At 40.5% G+C, this 26,316-nt stretch overlaps 1 protein-coding gene across 2 annotated transcripts in view; it reads right to left on the reverse strand.

Moving 5' to 3' along the window:
* Positions 1-1,980: 1,980 nt before the first annotated feature.
* Positions 1,981-26,316, reverse strand: part of EFNB2 (ephrin B2) — a 43,821-nt gene continuing 19,485 nt past the window's right edge. For both annotated transcript variants that reach the window (XM_054719958.1, XM_008143951.3), the window contains exons 2-5: positions 21,801-22,084; positions 5,533-5,625; positions 4,702-4,815; positions 1,981-3,228 (exon numbers count right to left, since the gene is read on the reverse strand). In XM_054719958.1, the coding sequence (XP_054575933.1) occupies positions 2,840-3,228; positions 4,702-4,815; positions 5,533-5,625; positions 21,801-22,014 (810 nt within the window). In that variant the 5' untranslated portion in view covers positions 22,015-22,084 and the 3' untranslated portion in view covers positions 1,981-2,839. The remainder of the gene's footprint in view (positions 3,229-4,701; positions 4,816-5,532; positions 5,626-21,800; positions 22,085-26,316) is intronic.

Genomic DNA, 26,316 nt, shown 5'->3' on the forward strand with positions numbered 1-26,316 from the left:
TTATGGTGCAAATTCCAAAGTCGGGTGACTACGGATGATAATACAAGCAAGGCATTTACAGTAACTTTCCAAAGCTGAACCAACTTCAAATAAAGGGACAGTTGGTAGATTGTCATATTCTGCACCAGACACAAAACAGACGCACAGAACACTTTTCAATTGGTCGCAGGTAACTCTTCATCAATTCATCTGATTTTTCACAGTTTAGCATATAACCAAAATGTAGCCAACTGATGATACACACATTTGATTTCATTACAATCAGACTATTTCCCATTTTCCCCCTTCTTGCCCCTCTCCCCCATACTAAAGGTAATTTTTGATGGCTTACAAGAAATTCTTGTATGAATGCACATAAAGGAGAAGGTTGGGGTGATGGAAAGAATTACATATGTACTGTGGCTGGTCACCATGGTAACCTTCCACAGAAATATGATATAGATATATATAATATATATTGCAGATATATATTATACATATATGTACACATGTATACCACACACCCACTCATACATACACACACGCACTTTGGACCAACATCATTTTCAGGTTCAGGAAATAGAGAAGAATAATTTCTGTTGCAACTCATTTTTGCAGGTATTCACTGGAGGTTCGAGAACCTTAAAATGCTGTTGCTACTTTTTTTTCCCTCCCAATTCAGAAAGCAAAGTGTTACCATAGAAACAGGACTATGTTAAAGATGTCTATTTTGCATAGCACATAAAAAGTAGGTTTCCTGTTTACTCGTTTTGTTTCCCAAAAGGGAGGGGTGGGGGGTAGGAGGAGGGAGGAGGGAGCTAAAGCCAAACTTTCGGCTGAAACCTCCCCCCTGGATGTGACCTGGTGGATTCTAGTGAACACTTCAGCCATAAGGCAAGGGAAAATACAACACAGAAAATAAATGCCGGAACATCTTGTCATTGTTAAATATATGATGCAGTAACATCGATTTCCTGGTATTTGGGGCTTGCATTTCCTAGTCTACAGTTACGTGAGACGCCTTCAGAGGACTTGGTTATTTTTGTATTTGCTCTCATTATTGTTATTTTTGGAGTGATGTTGTTTTTCCCAGAAGTAGCTGTCCAATTTTTTTTTTTTTCTTTTGTAAAGCACTGAGCATTGGGACCACTTAATTGCCACAAGTGAATTTCACATCTTCTGGTGTACATTGTGTGCAATCTTAAAATATATATTAGTAAAAATCTTTCACTTTATATCCCTTGTGTTCTATACACCTATTATAAATACATCCTATCCTCCTTCTCCCCCTCGATATCATAATTTATTTCCGTCTTAAGGACTCTAAGAGGTTTGCCATATGTGCTTCACCTTGACCCAGAGCACCTGCACTCGGCCTTGCTCAGTACCTACGCCGCGGTCCCCGCAGCCCGGACAGCACCGCCATAAACCAAAGTGTTATAAGGCTCGATCGGGGAGGAGGGGCGGGGAAGGGGCATGGGGGGGACAGGGGGATCTGACTACCTTTTACATGAGAATTCTTTAATAATGTTAATGATGATGGAATTACAGCCTGTTTGACCTTTGGCTTTTCAACTTCTAGGTCAGATTTGGCTCTCTGCTCTTCTTCTAAATGCTTTCCCTGTGTTTAATAAAATGTGATAAGTATAGCAGCTGAATCTGCTTTAAACATCATCCAAAGCAGACGGACTTTCCTACAGCCCCGGAGCTGTACATCTTATTGCCAGTACCACAACAGCCCTGCGGGATCGCGCCTCGCCCCGCCTCTCCCTTCCCTCTCCAGGCCTGTTCCTCTACCAACAATGACCCTTTGTTTCACCCAGCGAAGAGGGACTCTTCTTTTCCTGCAAGTTGCGATTTGATAAGAGTGAATTCCTTCCAATGCACCCTAATCCACTGTGTGCGTGTGTTGTTGTGTCTCCTACTTGCCTCTTAAAATCTTAGTGAAACCAAAGTGCTGTGCTACCTAATTGGGCGCCCCCCCCCCCCTCCCCAACCTTTCCCAACTTTCTGTTTCAGAGGCAGTAGCATTGAACTGTGTTCGCAGACAGCCCTTTCCCCCTTCCACCCCCTTCCACCGACTCCTAGTCTTCCTCGCTGGCAGCCTAGCGTCTGGCTGGAAGGCTCCTTCTTAGCAAACACCATTTCTAGAAATGTATCGTATTATTATTATCCATTCGACGGTAGCTGTTTGTTGCAAATGGATGGAGTAGGAGACCACCCCTCCCCCCCCCCCCAAACGTTAATTAATGTTCCATTCGTGATGCAGAACGTGGCGGGAGGGGAAATCACATGGGAAGTACGGCAGAGCCCTGGATAACGGGAGTGTGCAACCGTGAGGCCTAAAAGCTAGCGCTCTCTGCAAGCCCCACCGAGCCAGAGGTCTATGCGACACGTCGAGGGGGGGGGGGGGGCACACCCGAGGCAGAAGACGGCGTTTCCAGGCGCGGCATCCCAGGGCATCTACACACCTAGGACGCTCAAGGGCTCTCTCGCGTCCACCCGCCACGGTCTTCCCTCGGCTGCTGCGGTGCAGGCCCGAGGGACCGCGGCACATGGCTTCGAGGAGGGGCAGGGGGGAGGCGAGCGCCGGTCCCCCGCGGGCACCTTCTACACAAGTCTTCCAGCTGTCGGTGAGCATCTGGATTCACCACGGGCCGGAACGCTACAAGACTAGGTAAGCTGTCCAGCTCAACGGGGCCCCTCGGAGAAGGAGTGTCCCCCCTCCACCACCCCCGCTGTGCTTCAGTCCGCTCGAGACACAAGGGGTCCAGCCGCGCCCCCGCGGGCGGGCGGGCGGGCGGGCGGGCGGCAGCGGGACAGTCAGTTTCCTCCGGGAAAGCGAAGGCACCGCCACGTCTCAGACCTTGTAGTAAATGTTCGCGGGGCTCTGGGGGGGCATCTCCTGGACTATGTACACGGGGTGCCCGTAGTCCCCGCTGACCTTCTCGTAGTGGGGGCAGAAGACACTGTCCGCAGTCCTCAGCGGGATGATAATGTCACTGGGCTCCGAGCCGTTGTTGTTGCCGCCGCGCTTGGGGGTGGCCAGCGTGCTGAGCGACAGCGTGGCCGTGTGCTGCGGCGAGTGCTTCCGGTGTCTCCGCCGGTACTTGAGCAGCAGGACCACCAGCGTGATGATGATGACGATGAAGATGATGCATCCTGAAGCAATCCCCGCGAATAAGGCCACTTCGGAACCGAGGATATTGTTCCCGGAATGCCCGGCGCTGTTGCCGTCGGTGCTGGAACCTGCAAAGGTGGAGAGAGCACAGCCGTCAGCGGCGGCGGCTGCTGGGCTGGGAGGACCCTGGGCAGCGTGGGCGTGAAGCAGGGCCGGAGCGTTCAAGGGCGGCGGGACTCTGACAAACCAATCACCTCGGTTAATAGCTAAGCGGGAAAGGCAGAAGTCAGCAATCGAGGTGAAAAGGAGATGTGACTCGAGGCCGGGTTTTCGTGCTGCTCTCAAATCACATCGCTTCCTTTTCATACATCGTCATCCATCCGCCGCCTTGGATGGGACCTGACAGCCATGCCCTTGATCTTGCTTCGCGCCTGAACCCCATGTCAGCCAGCCCGCGGCCACAGCAGGGGGAGCAAAGGAAGTGGCCGAGGCGCTAGGCTGTCCGTGTCTGCTGCCCACGCTGCCCTGTCTGCTTTCCTCTAGGAAAGGTGGGTGGGTTTCCTGGGAATCCAAGCCGGGAAGCCAGCAGCCTGCCTCCTCCAGACAAGCCCTGCCTACTGGCAGAGCGGCAGTGATGGGGCCTGGGAAAATGTTCAACTCCTCACTCGTTTGTATTATTTGATTTACACTTAAAATATATTTGGAAGGCAGCAGAAACTCTCATGCTGAACAGACTGCCAACCCAAATGTTAAGCACTAAAAAATTGCCTGGCATCATTATATTACCCATTTATCAGTTTGTCACAAGAATTTGACACATCTTGTCACTGGAAGTTAGAAATAACAACTTCCCTCCTTGACGCTTGGAAAGAGATGGAATATTGCTACAGATGCTAAATTCACACGACTACCAACCAGGCGTACGGATCCCTAATACAAAACTGCTGAGGTCTGCTCAACAACTTCCATATTAAAAAAAAAACTCATTAGCATGGTAACAAATACATAGCTGTTTGTTCAGACTGTTAAGAAAATGAAATTAAATGACAGCCAATTTTATCTGGTATTGTAAATTTTTGCCAGGGATCTGTTTAATATTTTATATTACACTGACTAGGTAAAAAAAAAAAAAAAGTGTTTTTTTTATGATAACCACCTGAAAAACACAGCATTATGTAATATTTTAAGATGTTACCATCTAAAATGTAGAAGAGGATCATTCAGGCTCTTTGTGGATTAGATATAATTAGGTGAGGGATTAGAACATTAATTATATATACATTAGCATCGGCTTTAAGCTAGTGTTGCAACCAGCACAACAAAGTGTCGGCCAATGAAAATAACTTTGTTCTGAGAAAATAGTGCTAATAATTGGCACTTACATCTGATGAATTCCACTCTTCCGATTGGAGGACTTTTGCAGGAATGAATTATTTTGTTCTTACTGAGCAATTAACAACAGCTAACTGAGAGCAAAGATTACTGACGTCAGTAACTACGAGTTAGTCCTACTGGTGTAGAAGTACTTCGACTCTGTTCTACCTCTTGAGATACGAAGTGTATGGTGCACACAGACTACACACACAGTCATGCTGCCGTACCTGGATTTGGTTTGACAAAGGGACTTGTTGTTGAGCTTCTTCCATTTGTACCAGCTTCTAGTTCTGGACGTCTTGTTGGATCATTATGCCTGGTTGACCCAGCAGAACTGGCATCTATATGAAAAACAAATGATTACTTACCGCACAGACATCTGATAAGATCTAGCTTTAGGATCTGGATATATATCTCAAGAGGCATGAATAGCAATGAACATAAGATTCTTTATGCAAAGGACTACGAGATACAAGAATATAATGTTCCTTTGAAAACAAAACGGTTATACTAGTTATTTCGGAGGTTTAGATTGTGAGGCCATCTGTGGAAACTATAGGGATTCTTGCATTTGGCAGGCAGAGCATTGCAGATGACATTTCAATTTAACTGAGCAAGTTGATTGACTACTATACCAATTTCTAATTAGAAGAGTAATTCTTTCTGCACAATAGGTTATCTATATGTGAAAAGGCTCAAGAAACAATAGTCTTCTGTAGTCAAGATGCAGAAATGGGCAAAACTGCAAAGACTTAGTTTTCTTTCTGGATATTTTAATTTTGAACCATAGAGGTGTTTTGCTTTTGAGAAGAAAAATATACATACACGTATATGGCAATAGAACATTCTACCTGGCTGACCTTAGCTTTTATCTCCAATAAAAGAAATCTGTTACAGTGACTTGAGGAAATCTCAGTGGCTCAAGGTACAGAGAAAGTTTTGCTTTCAAAACTAAATGGAAGAGTGACTGAAGGCGAGCGTTAGCAATACTGGTGCCACGCTAGCTGGGGGACTCAACCAGATTACAGTGGCTTCATGAAGCAGCAGATGGTCTTTACCTTGTCCAACTTTCATGAGGATCTTCATGGCTCTTGTCTGGCACACCCCTCCCTCCTGGTTATCCAGGCCCTCCAAAGACCCATTTGATGTAGCTGATTGAAAATAAAATGGACAAAACAAAAAAATAAAGAAAAATCAGGAAATCAATAAGCCAACTTTACATGAACATGAAATGTCTGAAAACAATTTGAAAAATAAGAATTCACTCTTAGTCATAAGTTTTCTGAAAGTATGGGATGCTGAAGGTCGAAAATAAAAATAAAAAAGAAAGAAAGAAAAATGGATACTGTCAACACTGCTGCATTGTATGCTATCTGGTTTCAGATTTACTTAAGCACTTTCTCCTTCCTCCATGATCCAGTGGTTTAGTTAAGAGTACACAGATAAAAGGCACAGCATCTTCCAAAAAGCTTACTGACTATTTCGGGGTCAGACTCAAAAGAGCAAAGTAGTTACTACGGTAATTTCAAAACGTGGTAATCATCACACAACACCTGCTTCCTCTACTACAGATTTCCTGCTTCAAGAACAATTAGCTTGATGCGCCCTGTTTGTCAAGCATCCAAGTTCTGTAAACACGAAAAGATTCCCACACCCCCTTTTTCTTTCCACAGCCTTCCTCGAGCTTAAAAAGTACTGTATACGTACTAGAATTCAGCTTTTCGTATTCTGAGGTTTGTCCCCCTCATTTTGTAAGTCAACTACAAAGAACGAGTGTGTTGTTATTACCGATGCCAACCTTGGTCAAAGATTCAACCACGCTCCCTGTTTTGGAACAACTCTGGATGGAGAGAGGGGGACCCACACATTCCACGGCTCTGTTTGGTACTGTGGCAAAACCAGGATATAAGCCGAGGGTTCTAGCAGCCACTCATCTCGTTCCCTTTCTATTTCAAGAGGAACAGAAGGAGGAGGGACAAGAACATCTGACCACTTTCAGAATTTCTTTTTAAACAATCTATGCTCTATTCCACTCGGACACATTCTTGTTCTGTCCTCTTAGGACGGTGAGTTCTCTGAATTGCTTTGTAACTAAAGCTGTAAAAGGATAGGCTGCCAGGTACTTTGCTGAGGAACAGGATTTAAATTACAGGTCAAGTTCCAGAAGAGAAAAGAAGGTGGGGAGTGCTAGACATTTTCATTCCTCCACAGTTCAAGGGGCAAGGAACAGAAGTGTTTCATAATACACTTCTGCAATGTAAATCATTCTCTACTTTGATTATCAAAGTCTTCTTTACCAACAGTATACATTTAAAGGCACAGAAAAAGGGACAGACTTCCTGATAAAAATAAACCCAAAAGACATTTTTTAAATGGGCTGTTTGTTTTCCAAATGGTGGGTGGGCCAGCAAACAAATTCTGGGTCCGTGTATAGAAATATGCATGTCGTGGATAATTACATGAACTGGAAAATAAGACACTTAATTTACTTGTCTCTGTATTCTTGAGTTATCGACTTTTACTTTCATGGTTTTCCTTAAAAACAATGGCTACCTCTTGTATGTATAAATATCTCTTTGCTTATCTGAGTGTTTCCTTGAAGTTCTCAGTCTCACAATCATATCTCACGCTTCTGCTATTGCTGATTCTGAGTTTCTCCTGGGAAACTGGGCAAAAGTTGCCATAATAATTTTAGGGGGTAGGAAGTAGACAGTAGCCTCTTTGCAGATTGTTAAGAAAATGTGTGGCAACAAAGCTAAAATAAATACTAAAAATTAAAAATTTTGAATCTAAAGAAATCATCTCCCCCCACCCCATTTCTTCATTTTTCTCTTTTCCCTTTCCCTTCTTCAAATCTGTGCTTAAAGAACTAGAACAGTATGGATATCTATGAGCAGGCACTATTTCTGGATAAATATAGAGCAGTGTTATAGATTTTTTCTTAATTATTTAGATCTTTCTCATAAATTAAAATATGTTTTCATACAGAAAGAAACTAGAAAACTAATGTCTTTTTTTCTGGCTGCTGGGTTTACTTAGTTCAAGTGAAATCTCTGTTTTCAAATTCATACACACATAAATGCACCCATAGGCAAATTTACCCAACTCAAAGATAAATGACATTTTCTTATTTAACACTAAGTTGGCAAGTGATAAAAATAGGATCGGAAGGGTGCTGTACAGAAAAAAATATATAAAAAATATAGATTTATTTTAATCTTGAGAAGGAAAGGTCAAAGATGTAGGTCTCAAAGAAAAAAAATAAATGAACAGCAGAAAGAGTGAGACAAGGCAGGGCACAGAAGAGTCACTGGCAAATACAATTAAAAACAACATCTGCAGAGGTAGCAACCACTGACTACTCCTACTCTGTCACCCTGGAAGCACAAGAGATGCCCATAATTGGAGTGACCTTTTCTTTAGATTTTATTTGTAGCTCAATGCCTCTCCTCAATACCAAAGACTTTGTGCAGAGCTCCCTTGGGTCTACCCAAAATGATGTCCAGATAACCCCCAAACATAAAGAACGCTAAAAGTATTCAAAATTCAATTTTGATCTATGATTTAGCATCCACAGACTATGAGATGGTAGGAAGAACATTGTGAGAATGAAACTGCATTGCATCCTGAACAATTGGCATTTTGTGTATTCCTTGGGGAGAAAGAAGCCTCTACGCCCTGGTGTTGCATAGAGGGGAACCCATGGATGCTACCCTGGCAGAGGTCTTACACAATTGAAGCTACTGCTGATGGAGGAAGGTGGGGGTAAGAGGGGAGGGTGGGGCCAAAGGGGAGAGCTGGCCAAGAGGCAAACATTGTGAGTGAGGACAGTTTTTCTCCTACATTCCGCTTCATTCCACTTTCAAGTCAACTTGGACGTTGCAAAGGTTACTAGAAGACATTGAAAAATTCCTTACTAATGTTAAAACAGCATGGGAACACTTGGCTATTTAAAACAGGGCTAACTTTTAAAATACAGTTAGATATCCCGCCATGAAAATATTTTTGCCCTAAGTTAGGAATGACCTAAATTGTCACAGAAAACCCTGCTTTAAGATGTTACTACCAACTGAAATTTCAGCAGGTAAACTTTATAGCAAGCATAAAATAATTCAGACTAACCTCAACTTATTTTATGTTGGATCCCACAGTCAAAATTGACCTATCTCCTCTCTACTACTTCCTCATGGGGGAGTGTAGAGGGTGTGGTTCTCATTCAAGGGGTCTCCCTGCCCCCACCTTGAGAAATTGCAGAGCCAAGTGGCCTGCCCTGATTGTGTCCCTTGGCTGGCAGAGAATGCTGAAATAAAGCCACAAGCCTCATAGCCTGCTTTCTCCTGCAACAGCCAGTTACCAAGAAGCTTTCAAAGGTTGAGTGGCTGACTTTGAAAAACAACAAGAAATTGCTTATGCGTGGGAATAAAATCTATTTCCATTTCAGAGGAAATGGAATTATTTTTATTGCAATTATTTTTATTATTGATTGGAATGTATTGGGGGGATTTTTAACATAAAGAAAGTAAAAATAAATTGTTACCTCATTCTACATTGTTTTTCTTTGTATCTCTCTACAAGCATTATCTAATCCCACCATAATCAGAAGTACTAAATGGATAAAATTGCACTGAATCATTTAGAGACAGAAAAATAACATTGTTATACCTAAGCTTTTTAGGGCCCAGACATTTTTTTCCTTGGTCCAGGGGGAAAAAAAGACTTTATAAAATTAAAAATTACTAGAAAAGTTTCTCCATGCAGTTAGCAAATCGGTTTAATAAAAACACATGGGCATTTTATAGCCTGCTTTTAAAAGCTTTTGCTTCAGCGATCTAATTGCATGTACTGAGTATACTGAAAGCACTATATTGTTCCCCCAGGGCCTGGTTTTCAGTGGGTGGAGATCATTGCTCAGCAAAAAAGTACCCTGAGTTCACACTGCCTAAAAGTCTTCTTCATATTTTAAAACTACACAGCCAACGTCTGTGGTTTCCCATTAATTTGCACATGAACTTATCTGCAGTTCCTGCTCACTGGGAATAGTATACTGGTTATCTGAGTAGAAAAACAGAGCACCAGTGAGTAAAGCAGACTGAAAGGGCAAGAATATTTCTGGCTGTGTTTTTTAGTCTGTGACCAGGGAGAGGAAGTAATATTGCACTTAAAACATGTCTTCATTAGACTGTTATTGCTCTGCACCCAGGAGGCTAAGCTGCTGCACTGGATCTTGGCTGTTTTTCAGTCCATCGTATCAGTAACGTTGTGTTAATCAGACAGAGAATTCTACTGCTGGATTGGTGCTGATATATGGGTCGCATTCACAAAAAGGGTAGAAATGAGGGCAGCACAAAAAAATCCTACAGAATCATAGCTTCACTATGAAGGAAAATTCTTAGATTATAATGGAAAGAATGAATCATCAACATATACTAATGCTTTGGAGAGTATTTCAAACTACTCTAAAATGTAGCTTATTGCGATGGGGCTGGGTGGGTTGGGGAGATGGGTGGACACTCAAAAGCAAATATTTTTATTAATTTCACCAAAGAAGTCCACCAAAGAGAGAGAGATAATATGTATAACAGGGTCAGGAAAATCTGAGTTCAGTTTTCTACCAAGAATGAAAACCTTATCTTTCTATAAAGCTTACGCATGACATAGTCTCTCTTATTTGAATATGAAACAAACAGCATTTTATGAGCATTCTCAATATCACCCTCTTTGTCCTTACTATCTTTTCTAACATGTCATCCATCAGATGCTGGCCCTGCTAATTTTGATTTCTTAGACCAGCCTTCCTACACACTAGTCTCTTTAAGCTCAACACAGTCTTCTGAAAACCAGAAGCCTATTACCTGGCAAACGTAGGAACTAAAAGAAGCAGAATCAAGTGAGGAAGATGGAAAGTAAAGCCAAGACATTAAAATAAACATGGCACAGAGACTAGGCTACTGTTTTCCTCTACCAAGGCATCTAAAGGAGAAAAAAAATGGAAATGAGATATGTAAGTTGAAAAACAAGGAGGCTGATAAAACTATAATTACTTAATGCCAACATACAACCCAGGAAGCTAAGCTCTGTCTACTTAACACCCCGACATCAGTTCAAATTCAAATGTGTGATGCAAACTCAAAATATGTACTAAAGAAACAGAGATCCCATTTCTATAGTTCAAATGAAGGCAGTTTAATGCCTTGGGTACCATGGTTCTCCTTTCTGATACCAAATTAAAGGGGGGAAACCAATCTCACCTGGAAACGATAATGTTCACTGAGTGCCCAAAGGTCAATACTTTAAAGAAATTAATAAAATTAATATATAGAAATATCTGTATCATGTGCCAAAAGGAAGAAGAAAGATTCACTTTTTCTAACTTAGCCCCCTTTTTGTGTTTTTCTTTGTTGGATTTACTGTGAAAGAAACGAGGTATACACCACCAGGACTTTCCAACAGCCCTGTTATTTTTGCCTGGCATATTATTAAAAAAAAAAAAAAAGCTCCACATTCTTTCAAATAACATGGCAGTTTATCCCATAATGCCTGCTCTTAGGGTAAAAGTTTTATGAATACTTCTTAAATGGCCTCACAGAAGAAAAATACAAAGGCACATATTTTCAAAAGAAACTGTATATCCACAAAAGCTTTTTTTTTTTTTCTTTTTAAATTCTCCACTTAATGAGATAGCTCTCAAGTGGCATTTGATTACCTGATTTTAGTGTGTGGGGAATAGTTTCCAGTTAAAACACTGGATAAGCTACTAGTGATGTAGGCTGTGTGGGTTTCTCACCCAAGGAAACCATGTTCCAGTGTGAGAGGAAGAATTATTTAAGCTGAAACCACATCGCTATGGTTGTGCTTGGAAATTTTAAAGCAGTAAATCAGGCATTAAGAAGTAATAACTGTCTCAGCACCAGTGACTTCCATACAACACAATTACTTATGTTTCTCCACTAGACAGAACGATTTGGAAAAAATGAATTTAAAAATGAAGTCACAATTTAGACCTTCCCTCTTGGATTCTAGCATTAAAATATGAATAAAGATACCAGGTATTGAGTATAAGTGGATGGTCTTAATAAAATGGTATAATTTTATTTCCACAATTTCAAATGTTCATCATGAATGATAGGATTAGGATGTTATATTGACAGCTCAGAAAAAAAGAGTTTTTAAAAAATGTAACAGCCTTAAAACAGCTTCGTAAACTGTCTTTTTGTGTTCACTGAAAGATTTAATGACATATATTACTTTGCCATTTTACATTACTTTTTTGGGAAGACAGGAGACAAGACATTGTAGATGGGAAAATGTGCCACTCTCGTGGCGTAATAGTTTAGATAGACGTGATTTTATTTGCTTTGACAATCTAGACACCAATGGTAAGTCCAAAGGTGCCAAAACGATATATATTATTATAGCTCATCTCTCATACATCAGATGAGACTTGGACATTGAGGGTCAACCTATTAAGAGAATAGTAACAATATAAAGTAATAAATACCACATTTAGAACATTAAGAAATTCTGTCATAGCTTGCTCATAAAATTTTCTTATCCTCATCAAAGATATGTTTATTGATTTTAGAGAGTGGAAGGGAGAAAGAGAGAGAAAGAGAGACATCAATGTGAGGGAGAAACATTGATTGGTTGCCTCTTGTATGTGTCCCAGTCAGGACCAAACCCACAACCTGGGTATATTCCCTGACGGGGAATTAAACCTGGGACCCTTAGGTGTATGGGATGATGCTCCAACCAACTGAGCCACACTGTCCAGGATACTCATACAATCTTTTCACTATTAAAAACTGTATACAAAGATCAAGTGATGGTCATTGAAGATGCGAAGACCCACAGTTATCTTCGATAAATAGTCCTGAAAAGTCACTGATTACATACCATCCAAGTGAAAAAGAAAGGACGAGAAGTAGTGAATGTGTACGTATGTGTATGTGTGTGAATGTAAGTGTATGCACACCTCGGGGGTATAGATCACTGAAAAAAATACCCACCAAGTATTAACAGTTTGGTGAGAAAGATCAAATAGTCCTGGCAATAAATTACTTCTCCTCCCCCTTTTCTACAAGAGGCCTGATTAAATACATGAGATCATTTCTGAGTGGTTTACTTTATTTCCCCTTAAAATATTGCTTGCAATAAATGTTGTCTTGATTTTTAATGAATTCCGCTGAGGAAAAAAAACATCACTTGCTAAGTCTAAGATTTTATTGCTAAAAATGATAATGATTTTTTGCAGGTGGAATCTCTCATTAGATAAAAAAAAAAAAAAATCAACATGAGTCCATTAAAAAAAAAAAGCTTTTCATCTAACATGCTGTAAGGGAGTTTGTCTTATCATCACAGTGATTCAGACAAAATTAACATCATGAGAATGTGATAATCAACAATAAAAGAATAATTACTTTTATACATGAAAGTGAACCTTACCATGGGCCAAAACCTACTAAAAAAGAGAAATTGTGTTTTAAAAATAGGTGCCCAGATGACCACTTCAATATAATAACCACACTCACATTTTAAAAAAGAGAATGATGTAAGAGTTCTAAAGATAAAACATAATTCCCTATTGTCTATATTAGTTTAATTTAAGTATTCAGATTTTTAAAAATGAGACTTTCCGGTCAAAAGATACTGATACTATCCAATATTCTGACACATGAAGAAGCATGTGTTTGAGTGAGTGATTCTTTCTAGTACACACTCCCTTGCTCACTCCTGAGTATTTAACAGTCTTAATCACTAACCTATCTTTGTGGAGCTATGGAAATGTCTAGATAGCAAAGGGCCAGAGTAAAACAGTTCCTGGTGGGGAGGGGTGCACATCCCGCAAACCTCTTGCTCATTCTACGGTCACTAATTGCGTGCAATGATATTAATGACCCCGTAATCGCCAGACCCCAGCACTGAAGTGGAAAACATCCATCTGAGGCCGAGCACAGCGCTGGGTGCTGGGACGTCACCAGTGACTGAATTAATGTTTGCTGACAGTTGAGAATACAACACTGCAGATGAGAAAAATGTGCCACTCTCATGGCATAGTAGTTTAGATGGACATGATTTTATTTGCATTGACCATCTAGACACCAGTGGTAACCCCAATAAAGGGCCCTGTCTGAACCTGCCCTACACGTGAACTTTGTTTTGTTCAGGGCGACATGCTCTGTCCTCTAAGAATCCAGAGCAATTTTCCACACGTTTGCTTCAATAAAGGAATACCTTCATCTCCTGGTTTAATATCAGGGACAATGAAACAAGGCTACCTCACTAATGCAAAGAACCACTTGCTAAGCACAGTTGTCTTTTAGCAACACTCAGCCGGGCTCCTCTGCGCAGTGATCAATTATGCAACTGACAGAGGTTCTGCCAATCCATCCATCCATCCATCCATCCATCCATCCATCCATCCATCCACCCACCCATCCATCCAACTGCAGCACCTGTACCTAGTCTCTTAATCCCTCTACTTTGATTTTTATTTGTATAATTTCACTATTTAGCAACTTTCTATTGAGGGCCTTAAAGTTCTTGGTCACATTAACAACAACAACAAAAAATAGCATAGTCTTATTGAAGAAACTTAACAGGTAGTAGATCTAAAAAGAAAAGAAAATTCAGAAGATCTGACAAATTGCTATTACAACCACCTTGACCCAATGGCCCTGTTTTCTTCCTACTGCTCTGTTCTTCATTCAACTTTGGGGCATATGATTGAAATTAGTTATGACTGAAGTTAGTTCCACAGCGTAGGGCAGGGCATCGGGCCCAACATGTTTGATAGAAGCATAGAGTTCATTAGGTATCCATATCACACAAGGGTCTTTGCTATTGCTACGGATGTGTTATGAGTGTATAGACATATACTAGTGCTCTTTCCTGCACTGTATTTGTGATGTGATATATACAAATACTATCTTCCCCCTCGCTGTGTATACATTCATATGCTTAGTGACACAGGGAAGTGTCACATAAATGACATTGATCTAAGGGTCTGACAGCCCTGGTTTGAGTTCTGGCTCTGACATTTCACGGCTGTGTGAACTGTTCCAAACAACTCACACTTTCGAAGTTTCGGTTTTCTCTCAGTGATAAAAATTTCTCCGTCACCTGTGTTTCAAGACTTCAAAGGGACACAGAAGATGTGAGGCTACAACACCTCCCCTGGAGTGAGCAAACACCCAGCCTGAGACTTCAGAATGTTAGGAACAAATGTGTGACTCTTAAAGACAATATAAATAAGGTTTTTCAAAGTAATCTTTTTTGTGTGTCTGTCTATGCCTCTTGGCTATTTCCTAAAGTGCTTTATTTTGCTTTAAATTTTGATCATCGTGATGAATATTTAAAGGCTATTAGGAAAGAAACTTGTTCCCTCTCATGCTTGTACTAAGTCTCTGGTATTGTTCAATTATTTAAAAGTCTAAGTGAATCTTTAAAAAGCTATAAATACAGGTGCTACAGATAATAAGATGTATTTTATGAAATAGTAAAGGCGGTTTTATTCTGAGCAATTCCTAAATAATTTCTTTTTCCCCCCCTAAGTAATCTCCTTCATTTCTCACCTGCTCTTGCTTTGCTCTTATTCTGCATGAGGCATTGGTTTCTCCCATCGCTTTGAGAATCAGGGTCACCTTATTCTTTCGTTGGCTATTTGGGAATTAGAAATAGTGCTCACAGGACTCTCTCTGCCTACCTCTAAGTGAGATAAGCTGTCACTACTGCCTGGTGAGGCCATGGGCCATGAACAGCCTCACTCTACAACAGCCTTCTCCGCCTAAACCCTGAGTGAGCTGGGATGACTATCCCAGTGGCCATGACTCCATCAGACCCATGCGCCACAAGTCTCTCAGCACAGTCTCCAGTTAAGCAGAATCCAAGGCTTCACTCCCTAAGTGCAAAGAACTGAGGCTCTATTCATATTAAATTCACCAAGGAGTCTTACTGAGATACTCTGGGAGAGCCTTCATTGTAGTCAGAAAAGGATTTCACATTATGTTAAAAAAAAATAATAGAAACAACGCTTCTAATTATCAGACTAATGAAATGATGTACTTTCCCAGCTAGACTCGGTGACAAGGCAACTCTGACACATTTCTTTTCTAGGAGAACCTTTCTACTACATTAGGATGCTACTAAAATTATCAATAAAAACACAGCATTGCCTTTGTGGAACAGGGAACCGAGAAAACGCCTGGCAAATGGTTAAAGGCAAGTGGGGGAAATGATTAGGCAACTGGAAGACTCCTCCCGGTGCATCTCCTTTGGGTCTTACAGAGGATATGCTCCCAAGCCTGGGCCATTCCACCAACTAAAACATACATAAATGTATGTTTCCTGGCAAGGGAAGCCCAAGGACAAAAGAACTTTTATAACACTCTAGGAAGGCAAAGAGGGAAGATCTTATAATTAAGCTCTGCAGCATTCCTGAAACTTGTAAACTTTCTGGAGTTTCATTTTATGGATGGCTTTCAAATAAATGATACTTTCTGAGCGCATCTTCCCTGCCCTTAGCTTGCAGAAAAGCATAGGTTTGTCTGGTCTTCTGTCTCATACATCCTCCCCCACTCCAAAGAGACCCTTAGCCATCCGCATTTGGTGCCAACCACGGAGGTAAGCACTTTACACATATGACCCCCTATTTAAACACACATCATCTTGAGAAGGCAGGTACTGTTATCCCCAATTTACAGATGAAGAGTTGAGGCAGAGACTGGATAAGTTACTTTTTGAGGGGCATTCAAGAAGTCAGGTCTGTCCACCTCCAGACTCTCAACTGCTATGTTAATCATGTGTATGTGATTCCCCCAAACACCAAGATTCTGATGAACATCCTATCACAAAGATGATAGTTATAGGTTAAAAATAAAAAGGTGTTAAAATGCTTGAATTCAGCAATTATATGCAAGGCATCAAACATAAATCCTCACCCCAAAGTCAGAGGACATAAGTGACAGGCTGATGTATCCATATCACTAAACTTGATGGAAATGTAGCTTTTGTTACATTTATCATAGAAATAATTAACCAACGAAAGCATATAATCATTTCACAAACACCACACATCCCATATAACAAAAGGCTAATACGCAAATTGACCGAACAGGGGAACAACTGGTCGCTAGGATGCGCAATGACCACCAGGGGGCAGATGCTCAATTCAGGAGCTGCCCCCTGGTGGTCAGTGGGAGCGCTGCTCAGCCAAAAGCCAGGCTCAGGGCAGGCAAGCACAGCGGCAGTGGCGAGAGCCTCTCCTGCCTCTGCGGCAGTGCTAAGGATGTGGCTTAGGACTAGGCCCAGGGAACAGGCCTAAGCCATCAGTTGGACATGCCCCGAGGGCTCCCGGACTGCGAGAGGGTGCAGGCCAGGCTGAGGGATCCCCTTTCCCCCAGTGTCCAAATTGTGTGCACCGGGCCTCTAGTTCTTATATATTCTTCAAAAAAGCTAGGTATAAAAGGATATAAAGAAAATTTTTTTTAAAAAAAGGAATATTTGAAAGCTCCCACAACTATTTTAACTATTTTCCTGGGGAAAATACAGTACATTCAGTATATTTTAGTGCCATTTGCCCCACCTACTCCCCAAATACAAGTAAATTAAAAAAAAAAAAAAAAAAAAACAAATATATAGACACATCCAACAAAAATACAGAAATGAAATCTGTTCTTCTGTTTTGATTCTTTAAAAATAGTGTTTCATGATATTTGTGTGGAAGTGTTTTAATTTATTTTGCAATTTTGCTCAGCAGTGGAGTTTATGCCTAAAAATAGCAAAGCTGACTGTGGAGACTTCCCATTTTATATTCTCTGATAAAAAAAAAAAAATGCTTTGGAGAACTAAGCCAATGAAGGGCCGAAGAATGGTGACTCATTCTAACTCATCCAGTATTTCTTAGGGAAGAATTTCCCAAGGCACAGAAAGTGAGGGATGGTTTTCGGAAGGATGACTGTGAACATGGCAGGGTGTACCTTCGAGAACAACTTTTAATGGAAACAATCAGACAATTTCCCACAAATCCATGTCTTGGCTACGATTTGAAGTAAAATAACATAAAAGCCACATAAGTTAAACTGGGAGGTGCTCTGAGCATGTAGTGCTCTTTTTCTAACAACTCTGTCCTGGCCACTGTTTCCTGACACAGTATTCATCCAATGACACTCATTTTTGTCTATTTTCTTTCTCACATAATTTTGTAGTGTAATGAAAACCTCTTCGTAGCTATTTTGCAAGATTTTATGCGAAGGCTGGTTAACTAACCCACAGAACCTTCATAAGGTTGGATGTTGGAAAGGGCCAACACACCAAAACTGTTGACTCATTCGCCTCTTATCACCTCTAAAAAGAAATTGCAAACCAAGCACCAAGAGTGTCTACAAGAAAACTTTAAGACACAAATATGGATGAAGGCTCAGAACAGTTAGAAATGCTTTCCTAGTATTAACTGAAGGGTTTACTAAGACAGAACTGCCCTTGACAACAGGCAAATTCAGAGATAGTTATTTCATAACTTTTTTTAAACTTTAAGGACATAATAAAAGTAACTATAGGGTATGTAAAATGCTTACTATGCTTTTAAGGTAATTAAGAATCTGAATGCAGTATAAAATGGGGCTTTTTCAGACCAAATGACCTTAACATCCCTACCTTTGGATCATTTAAGATTAAGAGATTTTATTATGCAAATTAGGCCTGAGGCTAATTACAGAAATAGGTCACTTGAAAAAGTTAATTCTAAACATTCAGAAAACCTGCATATATCATTTGCCACATGACAAAGCAAATAACCAGCTATGAGGAGAATTAATGAGGATTCATAGCATTTTGTCATGTGATGAGTATATTAGGCTTAAAATATACTTCCAATTAAAAATTAATATTTACTTCTGAAACTCAAAAGTATGATGCCTGTATTTTAAATCTGGTTATACTACACATCAAATTAAACATATTTAAAGAATTTACAGCAGATCCTGTCTATCTCAATGGGAGAAAAGCTACACTAAGAAGAGATCCTATATTGGATGTGTATGTCCAATCATAGTTGGGAACTGGAGACTTCCATCACTAACCAAAACTACAACAACAACAGCAGTTTCTAGAGAAGAAATTAAAATTCAAAGAAATAAAGCTATGTCTTATAAAGCTCAGGCAGCAGGACTAGAACCCATATCCCTGGGCCCAGTGCTCCTGGAATCAGGAGATCTAGGGCACCAATCAGTCCATTAGCAATTTGGACTGTTCCCCTGCAGGGTAATGAAGTACTACTCGTAACTATCAATTCTCTTCTTTCTCGCCATGGAAAGAAAGCAGCACATAATATTGATGATTTTCATACTGATGATGAAAATCATATTGATGATTCTCTTAGTTATGAAGATGCTAAGTAAACACTAAGATCTTAAATTAAGCACACGCAGCATATATTGTAGCAACTCAAAAACACCAGTATTATTTATTGACTATCTCAAAATAAATTGATGATTTGAAGTATTAAGCATATACTTGTAAATTTTAGGTTTTTTTCTCATGCTACCTAGTATAGTACTATTTTAAGTAGAATGTGACTATGAGAGAGAGAGAGAGAGAGAGAGAGAGAGAGATATTAAGATTGTTTGATGTGTGCCCAACTGGCATGGCTCAGTGGTTGAGCACTGACCTATGAATCAGGTCAAGGTTCGATTCCCGGTGGTTGGGGCACATTCCTGGGTTGCTGGCTCCATCCCCAGTGGGGTCATGCAGGAGGCAGCCAATGAATGACGCTCTCTCATCATTAATGTTTCTATCTCTCCCTCTCCCCTCCTCTCTGAAATCAATAAATATATATGTATATTTTTATAAGATTGTTTGATGTGGAAAGTAGTCACTTTTTAAAATCTCTTAATTGTTTTGCTGCCTTTGGATTCTTGAAGAAGCAAAAATGTTAACATTAACTTTTTAAACTATTTTAGAATGTGTTCTTCTCATCATTAGTTTCTTTCCCAGGGAAAGCTGTGTATCAGTGAGCTTTGCTGTAGGCTGGGTGACAAATCAGTTTCTGCACTTTCCCAACTTCTGAAAGGTCTTCCTATGTCTGTGACGTGGCAGAAGCCTTTCAACTCTCTGTGGAGAGTCTGCGTGGACTTCCCGGCACTCTTCTGAGCTCTGGGCCCCTCACCCAGCCCTGTGACAATCACCCAACCAGCAGCATTCAAACCGCCGCTCATTGTTTCAATCTTGAACTACTCAACTCTATTTTAAGAACAATTCCTTTATCCCAGGCTTTTGCACTATAAATCAGAACTCTACGGAGAGTTCTGGGGGCCAGCAGAGCTCAGCTACCTGCAATGAATCTAATAATGAGTTTTTAGAGAAAGAAAAACAAGAAATGTCATCATTGTGTAGATTAGTATCATAATTACAAAGTAAACCGTGGTTCTAAATACAAACCTGTCATGTGTTGATAAGTCATTTATTATTAAATGCTCACTACATTAAACAAAAAGATGTTGCTTGTTTAGTATTTGTATTTATTTCCTGCATATTCAGACTCAAGGCTAGCCCCATGTTTGCTGAAATCCCACTTTCACTCACTGGGAACTTAGAAATGAAAAGCCGTCTTCATGAAGTCATAAACTAAAGTGCATGGAGGAGAGAATCTGGGTCTGTTGACTGGTCTGCCTGGAAGAGCCAATCTGTGGGCTTGGGCTGCAGGTACAGCTCTAATGACATACATCTAACACCACAGGAACATCGGATACTCTACAGCATCTGCTCTTCAGGTATCCCCCCACCACTTCCATATTCTTTCTTTCTTCCACCCTACCGAGGGGAATTACCCTTCTTAACGAATTCATCTAAAGTCACTTTCAGGTCCCTCTAAATGGTATGCCGAACATTAGTGTCCTTGGTAAAGTCTTACTTACATTGTCTTAAAAAAAAAGCCACTAGGCTTCCAAAAGCTTAAGGTTTCCATTTATTTTGCCTAATAACTATTTCAGATTCTCAAAGATGTCTCTATTATTTCGTACACTTTGCCACCCAATCTACTTGTTTCATCCCTTAGAATGCTTTTATTTTCATTTTACAATAATTATTTCTTTAAATATATAATTCACCACTTTTCCTTTTTGTGTGTTTTTGTTGTTGTTGTTACTTATTCTTGCTCAGCCACTCTCTGTGTATCAGGTTCACCTACAATTAGGTTTTCAGTCTCTGTGGCATTTAAGGTTTACAGCAAAGGACAACAAGAGAATTGGATGGCTATGACCACTTTTGTTTTAATTGCTAATGTAGTAAAAATAATACATTATTGAGCACTAAGTCACTATTCAGTGAATTATTGATCCTGAGCTTTAAAAAAGAACAGCTAATAGGTTGAGAAACCAGAGTTTTAACCTGGTCACCAAGAGATGGGAGGGTGCAGCCAATGGACAGCAGTTAAGTGTTCCCTAAGGAACTGAAGACTATGGTAATAGATAAGTGAGCAAAATTTTAAACCAAAGAAATTAAGAAAAAAAATATTTCATTGCTTGAGTGACGTGAAGAGCTGTCTCTGTCACCCAGACTGCACTGACAAAGCCCTGGCCCTAGAACGACCCTGGCTTTGTGCTAGGATGGGATTTGCCTGAGTAGGCATGTGCTCCAGGGGGTGCACCATGTGACTTCACAGCCTCACGAGTGGACAGCGGTTCAGATACGACTCAAAGGGTACATAATATCTGTTCCTGATGCAATGTATCAAATTGCTAGATAGATTTTTAAAAAGTAATTGGTTGAGCAACCCCCACTTTTGTCTTATTCTTCTAAATCTGCTTTTGACGTGCCCATGTACAACTGTGATTTGTCTGTAACACCCATCCTTCGAACCTATATGCTCCATCTCACTGATGCCTTCATGAGGAAAGGGTACCATTATACCCTTATTACTGTTGAATCCCTAGTACTTAGGCACAGTTTCTGGCACAGAGGAAATATAAATGAATGAGTGAATGGATAGATGGATGAATGGATGAAGAGAAATGTCACAGCACAAGAGTTACCCAGCAAAATCTCACCAATGGTCCTTAAAAATGCTTTTGTTAGTAGAGATGCTGAGTATATTCATATATATATTCATTTATTTCAATGCTATAAAAACTCTAGGAGGATTTTTTCTCTTTAGGTATTTATATTTAATGAGTACTATTAGTATAGGGTCCCACATTCAATTAAGGTTTCTTTCCCAAAAATGGATTATCACCAAATATTTGCCACAATAATACTTTTAAGATAGCAAAACTTGATACAAACCTATTTAGCTTATCCTAATTTCTATAAAATAAATAAATAGAATTATACTTACATATAATGTAATAATCTTTGTTCTTCTTAAATTCTAGACCCCAAAGGTTAGGGCTGAATTCTTGAAACTTGATAGTGAATTTTACATCTTGGTCTGGTCTGGCACAGTTGAGGAGAGGGGTATTTTCCTTTTTAATAGTGCATCTGTCTGCTTGGTCTTTATCAACCATATAAACTTTATAATATTCATACTGGCCAATAGTTTTAGAGTCCATTTTGGGGCAAATAATATCCAATTTGTCTCCTATCTGTGGGTATAGTACCAGTCCTTGTCCAGGTAGAAATCTAAAAGCATAAAAAAAAAAAACATTGAGTTGACAAAAGTTAACAGTATTAATAATTATCACAAAATAGCCAGACGACGCCAATAACTCCAAACTACAATTTTATAAATCCAAACTTTTATTTACCAAAAGTATCTTAGTTCAGATCAGCCTGGGATGAATGTATTTAGGAATTAAACTTTAAAGAAAAGAAAGAACCACTCTCCTTACTCAACACCAGCGATTTTCAACCTTTTTCATATCATGGCACGCACAAACTAATTACTAAAATTCTGTGGCACACCAAAAAAGTATATTTTTTGCCAATCTGACCCCAAAAAAGGCATAATTTTGATTCATTCACACCTGATGGCTATTGTTGTGTTGGCTGTTGTCATTTTTCACCTGATAATCCAAGGGAAAAGAGTCAGTGCCTCTGACTAAATAGTCAGGTACTGCATGTTTTTTTAAATTCTTGTGGCACATCAGTGTGCCTCTTGCGACACACTGGTTGAAAATCGCTGCCCTGCGCAATGGGACCAATCAGCCCACTGACGTTTCTTTCCTACCCCCTCACTTTAATAGTTCAGTATTCCTTTGTGTAACTTTACAATAACTTTTCCTGCTTGATGAGTCAGCCCTCCCCACCTGTTTGTTATTTTTTAACCATTGGCAGCTTTCGTTTATTGGGCATGCCACAGAAAGATGGCATCAGCGCCAGGGAACAGTGGGTGCCCTAATACTTCGTTGTCTTGTTAGTTTCCATTGGCTGTTGACGTTAATTAACAGACAAGTTTCATCAAGAATGTTTCAAATTACTTATCATAATTAGTCAGTCACTGATCAAACAATGGGTTTTTTATTACAGTGAACAAAAGAAATGTCTTACAAACCCATAAAAGATAACTAGAAATAATTAGTTGTAGTATTGATTCAGCTGCAAGATGAAGAGTCCCTGACTTGCAAGGACAGCAGCTACTGTCCTTGCTCCACCAACCCTTTCTTCCCTTCCCTGGAGATGTATTTGCTCCAATTAATTCTTAGAAGCAAATCTTTAGAACTAAGACAACTGATACAATATCCCCCTTAATGCTTACAGCTAAAAGCTTCCCCCCTCCCCTACCTCTTTCTTGCTAGCCATGCTGCTGAAAGATCGTTCTTAATGGGGAGTTTCTCTGAGAAACTGAAACAAGAGCTTCCTAATGAACATCCTTCTACAAGTGCTAACACCAACAACACACTTAGAAATCCCAGCTCTTTCCTCTGTACGCAGCCAAGCCTTCAGGCTCATTAAAATATTAAAGCCCAAGAACAAAGCATCATGTCTGAATCCTGCCAATCCGACCCTTTATTTAACCAGGGAAGCCCACCAGCCATAACAATTAATGGGTTGTAATTCACCGAGAGAGAAAGCCAGGATGGCGGGGCACCCTCAATGTCAAATCCGTACTGAGGAAACAGGTTATGATTTATGCTAATGAATGGTATTAATTTTCTGAAAATTGCATGAGGGTGGTTATGAAGCATCACAGAACATAACAGAAATTACATTATAGATTTATATTAAAAACCAATACTCTTTATGGCAGGAAAAATGCATGTTGCTGACAGTGGTTTGTCATTTTCCTTAGGAACTCTACTTCACAATCCTGAAGAGAGAGGAGTCCCCCCACTTTATTTTTGTTATTAAGCTTTTTTAGCCAGGACATATGACATTTATTCATTAACAAAAAGAAAAAGAAAGAATGAAAGGAAGGGAGGAAGGGAAGGAAAGCAAAAATCACCTAACATAATATCAAAATGAGTATTTTTTATCACAATGACGAATTTCATACCAACATGTGTGCATACTTGAAGAATTCTCTAGAACTTTGGACAAATGAAAATTACCAGTTAGTAAGAGTCTCTCTTTGATCTTCTTGACCACTTTCCCAGTTTCCTGGGGAGATGCTTTGGAAATTCAACTCCAAAGGACTGAAGGACTCCTGGGTATTCCCCCAACCTCCTGAGTGCCAGTGTAGACTCTCTAGGCAAGTCCATCTTTGTGAATAAGAAAACAAAGACTCTAGATTCTGGTGGAGGGATGGAATCAGAATGTCTGCGGAAGAGGCTTTTTAGTCTTTACCCTTGCCCCTTACAGGGCTTCTGATATGTTGCTGGCAATCAATACCAATGAAATCGTGTGAGCCTTATCTCACTCACCTGCCTGACACATCCCTTTTCTCAGTTTTATTCCTTAACCTTCTTAGGAAACCTTCACTGCATCCAAGAACCAGAGGCCGATTCCTGCCTGGGGTTCCCACCTCACTTCAAATATGTTCTACCCTAAATCTTCTCTTTTAGTAGCTGACACAGAGCACCCACCACATGTAAGCTGTTGTTAGAAGTACTAGTATTCATAAATCACAGCCAAGGCCTGCAGCCAGGATGCCTGTACCTGCCTCCTCTCAAAGCCCTGATCTTCACACCCATCAACTTTCACCATGGGCCAGTGCCCCAGGGGCTTGCCCGTGCCTCAGACATCAGCATCCTTATCAGCTAGATGGACCCATTTTCTTGTCCATCCAGTAAATTCTTTTCAAAATATGCATCAGCTCCCCCACCCCTGCAAGCTGTATATCATCTCTGCATATCTTAGAACTCTCCCACATCACACCCTATGTCTAAAGTTTGGCTCACTGAGCTCTTTCTTCATTCAAAATGCTCCCAAGACCTTGTTTCCTTTATGAGATACATTTTCTTCCTGCTTAACCAAGGACTCATCAGAGATGTCCTCCCACCCATGTAAGTAACTCCTCATGACTCTCTCTTCACTCACCAACTCGGAGTTACAGCTTTTGCTGGTGCTGATGGGTGAGGCCAAGAAGACGTGACACATGGGCTGATGTGCCAACAAAGATCTCCACGTTCTAGACCATATTTTCAGAAGGCACAAATCCCATGAAAAGCGGTAACAGTCAGTGATGGGGGAGCCATAACCCATAAAGGGAAGGGGAAGAACCTCAAGTTTCAATAAGCATACTTAATATGCTCATGGAAAGTAAATCTCAATAAAACTCACTATTTCTAATCCTTGAAACGAGTCAGTTCACTTTGCAGAATATATTGTGGCAAAAAGTAAGGGAAGAATGTTATCCCTTTCCCCTGAAAAAGTAATTGTTTCAAGAGTTCCTTAAAAATATTACTGCTTCTTTATGCAAATACACAGAGGTTTACGTTGTAAGCATGCATATACACTGAGTGGCCACATTATTATGATCTCTGAACGCATAATAATCTGGCCACTCGGTGTATATATATATATTAGAGGCCCGGCCCCCTGGCCAGAGGGAGGGGACATGGGCGCTTGACCGGCCTGCCTGCTGGTCGAACTCCTGGTCGATGGGACAATTTGCATATTAGCCTTTTATTATATAGGATATATACTGAGTGGCCAGATTATTATGTGTTCAGAGATCATAATAATCTGGCCACTCAGTGTATATAAACTGGTCAGCATAGCAGTGGCTTTAATTGATGAGGTTATGGTTTCCCCATAGACAAAGGGCGAGGCTGCGTTTGAGCCTGAATCACAGATTTCTTGTACATGTCACCACTATGTGCCTTCGAGCCCCTGCAGCCTCTTCCTTCCCTCCCAGGAACCCTCACTGTTTCTAAGGCAACAGGGGAACAAACAGGAGTAATGTGAGTATAACAACTAAAGCACCGGATTTCATGCCAGACTCTGAGCGACAAAAAAAAAGTAGAAGATCCAGATCATCAGGAATTTACAATCTATCTCCCTGAGGGCCAGAGGTCCCAGGTGTGTCTGATTCAATAGCGAATGCCCAAGGGCTGACATATGGTAAATGCTCAATAAGTAATGTATTCGCTGAAAAAAAAAATATGGAAGAACAAATGGGAGCCAAAATATACACAAATAAAGTTAAGTCAAATTAGGTGCCACAAACTATTTGCAATTACAGGCATGGAAGGAATGCCCGAGTTCGGACCACCTAGCGTTGGGACAAGGGTGTGCTGAGAGCAGAGATGAGATTTCCAGAAGACAGCATCCTAGGCATGATGGTGTTTCTGCAGAACAAGGAGCCGTGCAGATGGAGTTTCGGAGCTGTTCTCTCTGGAAGGATTTATGGGTATCAGCAGTCTTCTACAGTCGCTTTCTATTAAAACTGCAAGGCAATTAAACACCTCCAGAAACACTAATAACAAAAACACTGCTGCTTTTGAGCACTTACCCTGTGCTAAGCACTGATC

Source organism: Eptesicus fuscus, chromosome 8 (genome assembly GCF_027574615.1).
Source record: "Eptesicus fuscus isolate TK198812 chromosome 8, DD_ASM_mEF_20220401, whole genome shotgun sequence".
Lineage (NCBI taxonomy): Eukaryota > Metazoa > Chordata > Mammalia > Chiroptera > Vespertilionidae > Eptesicus > Eptesicus fuscus.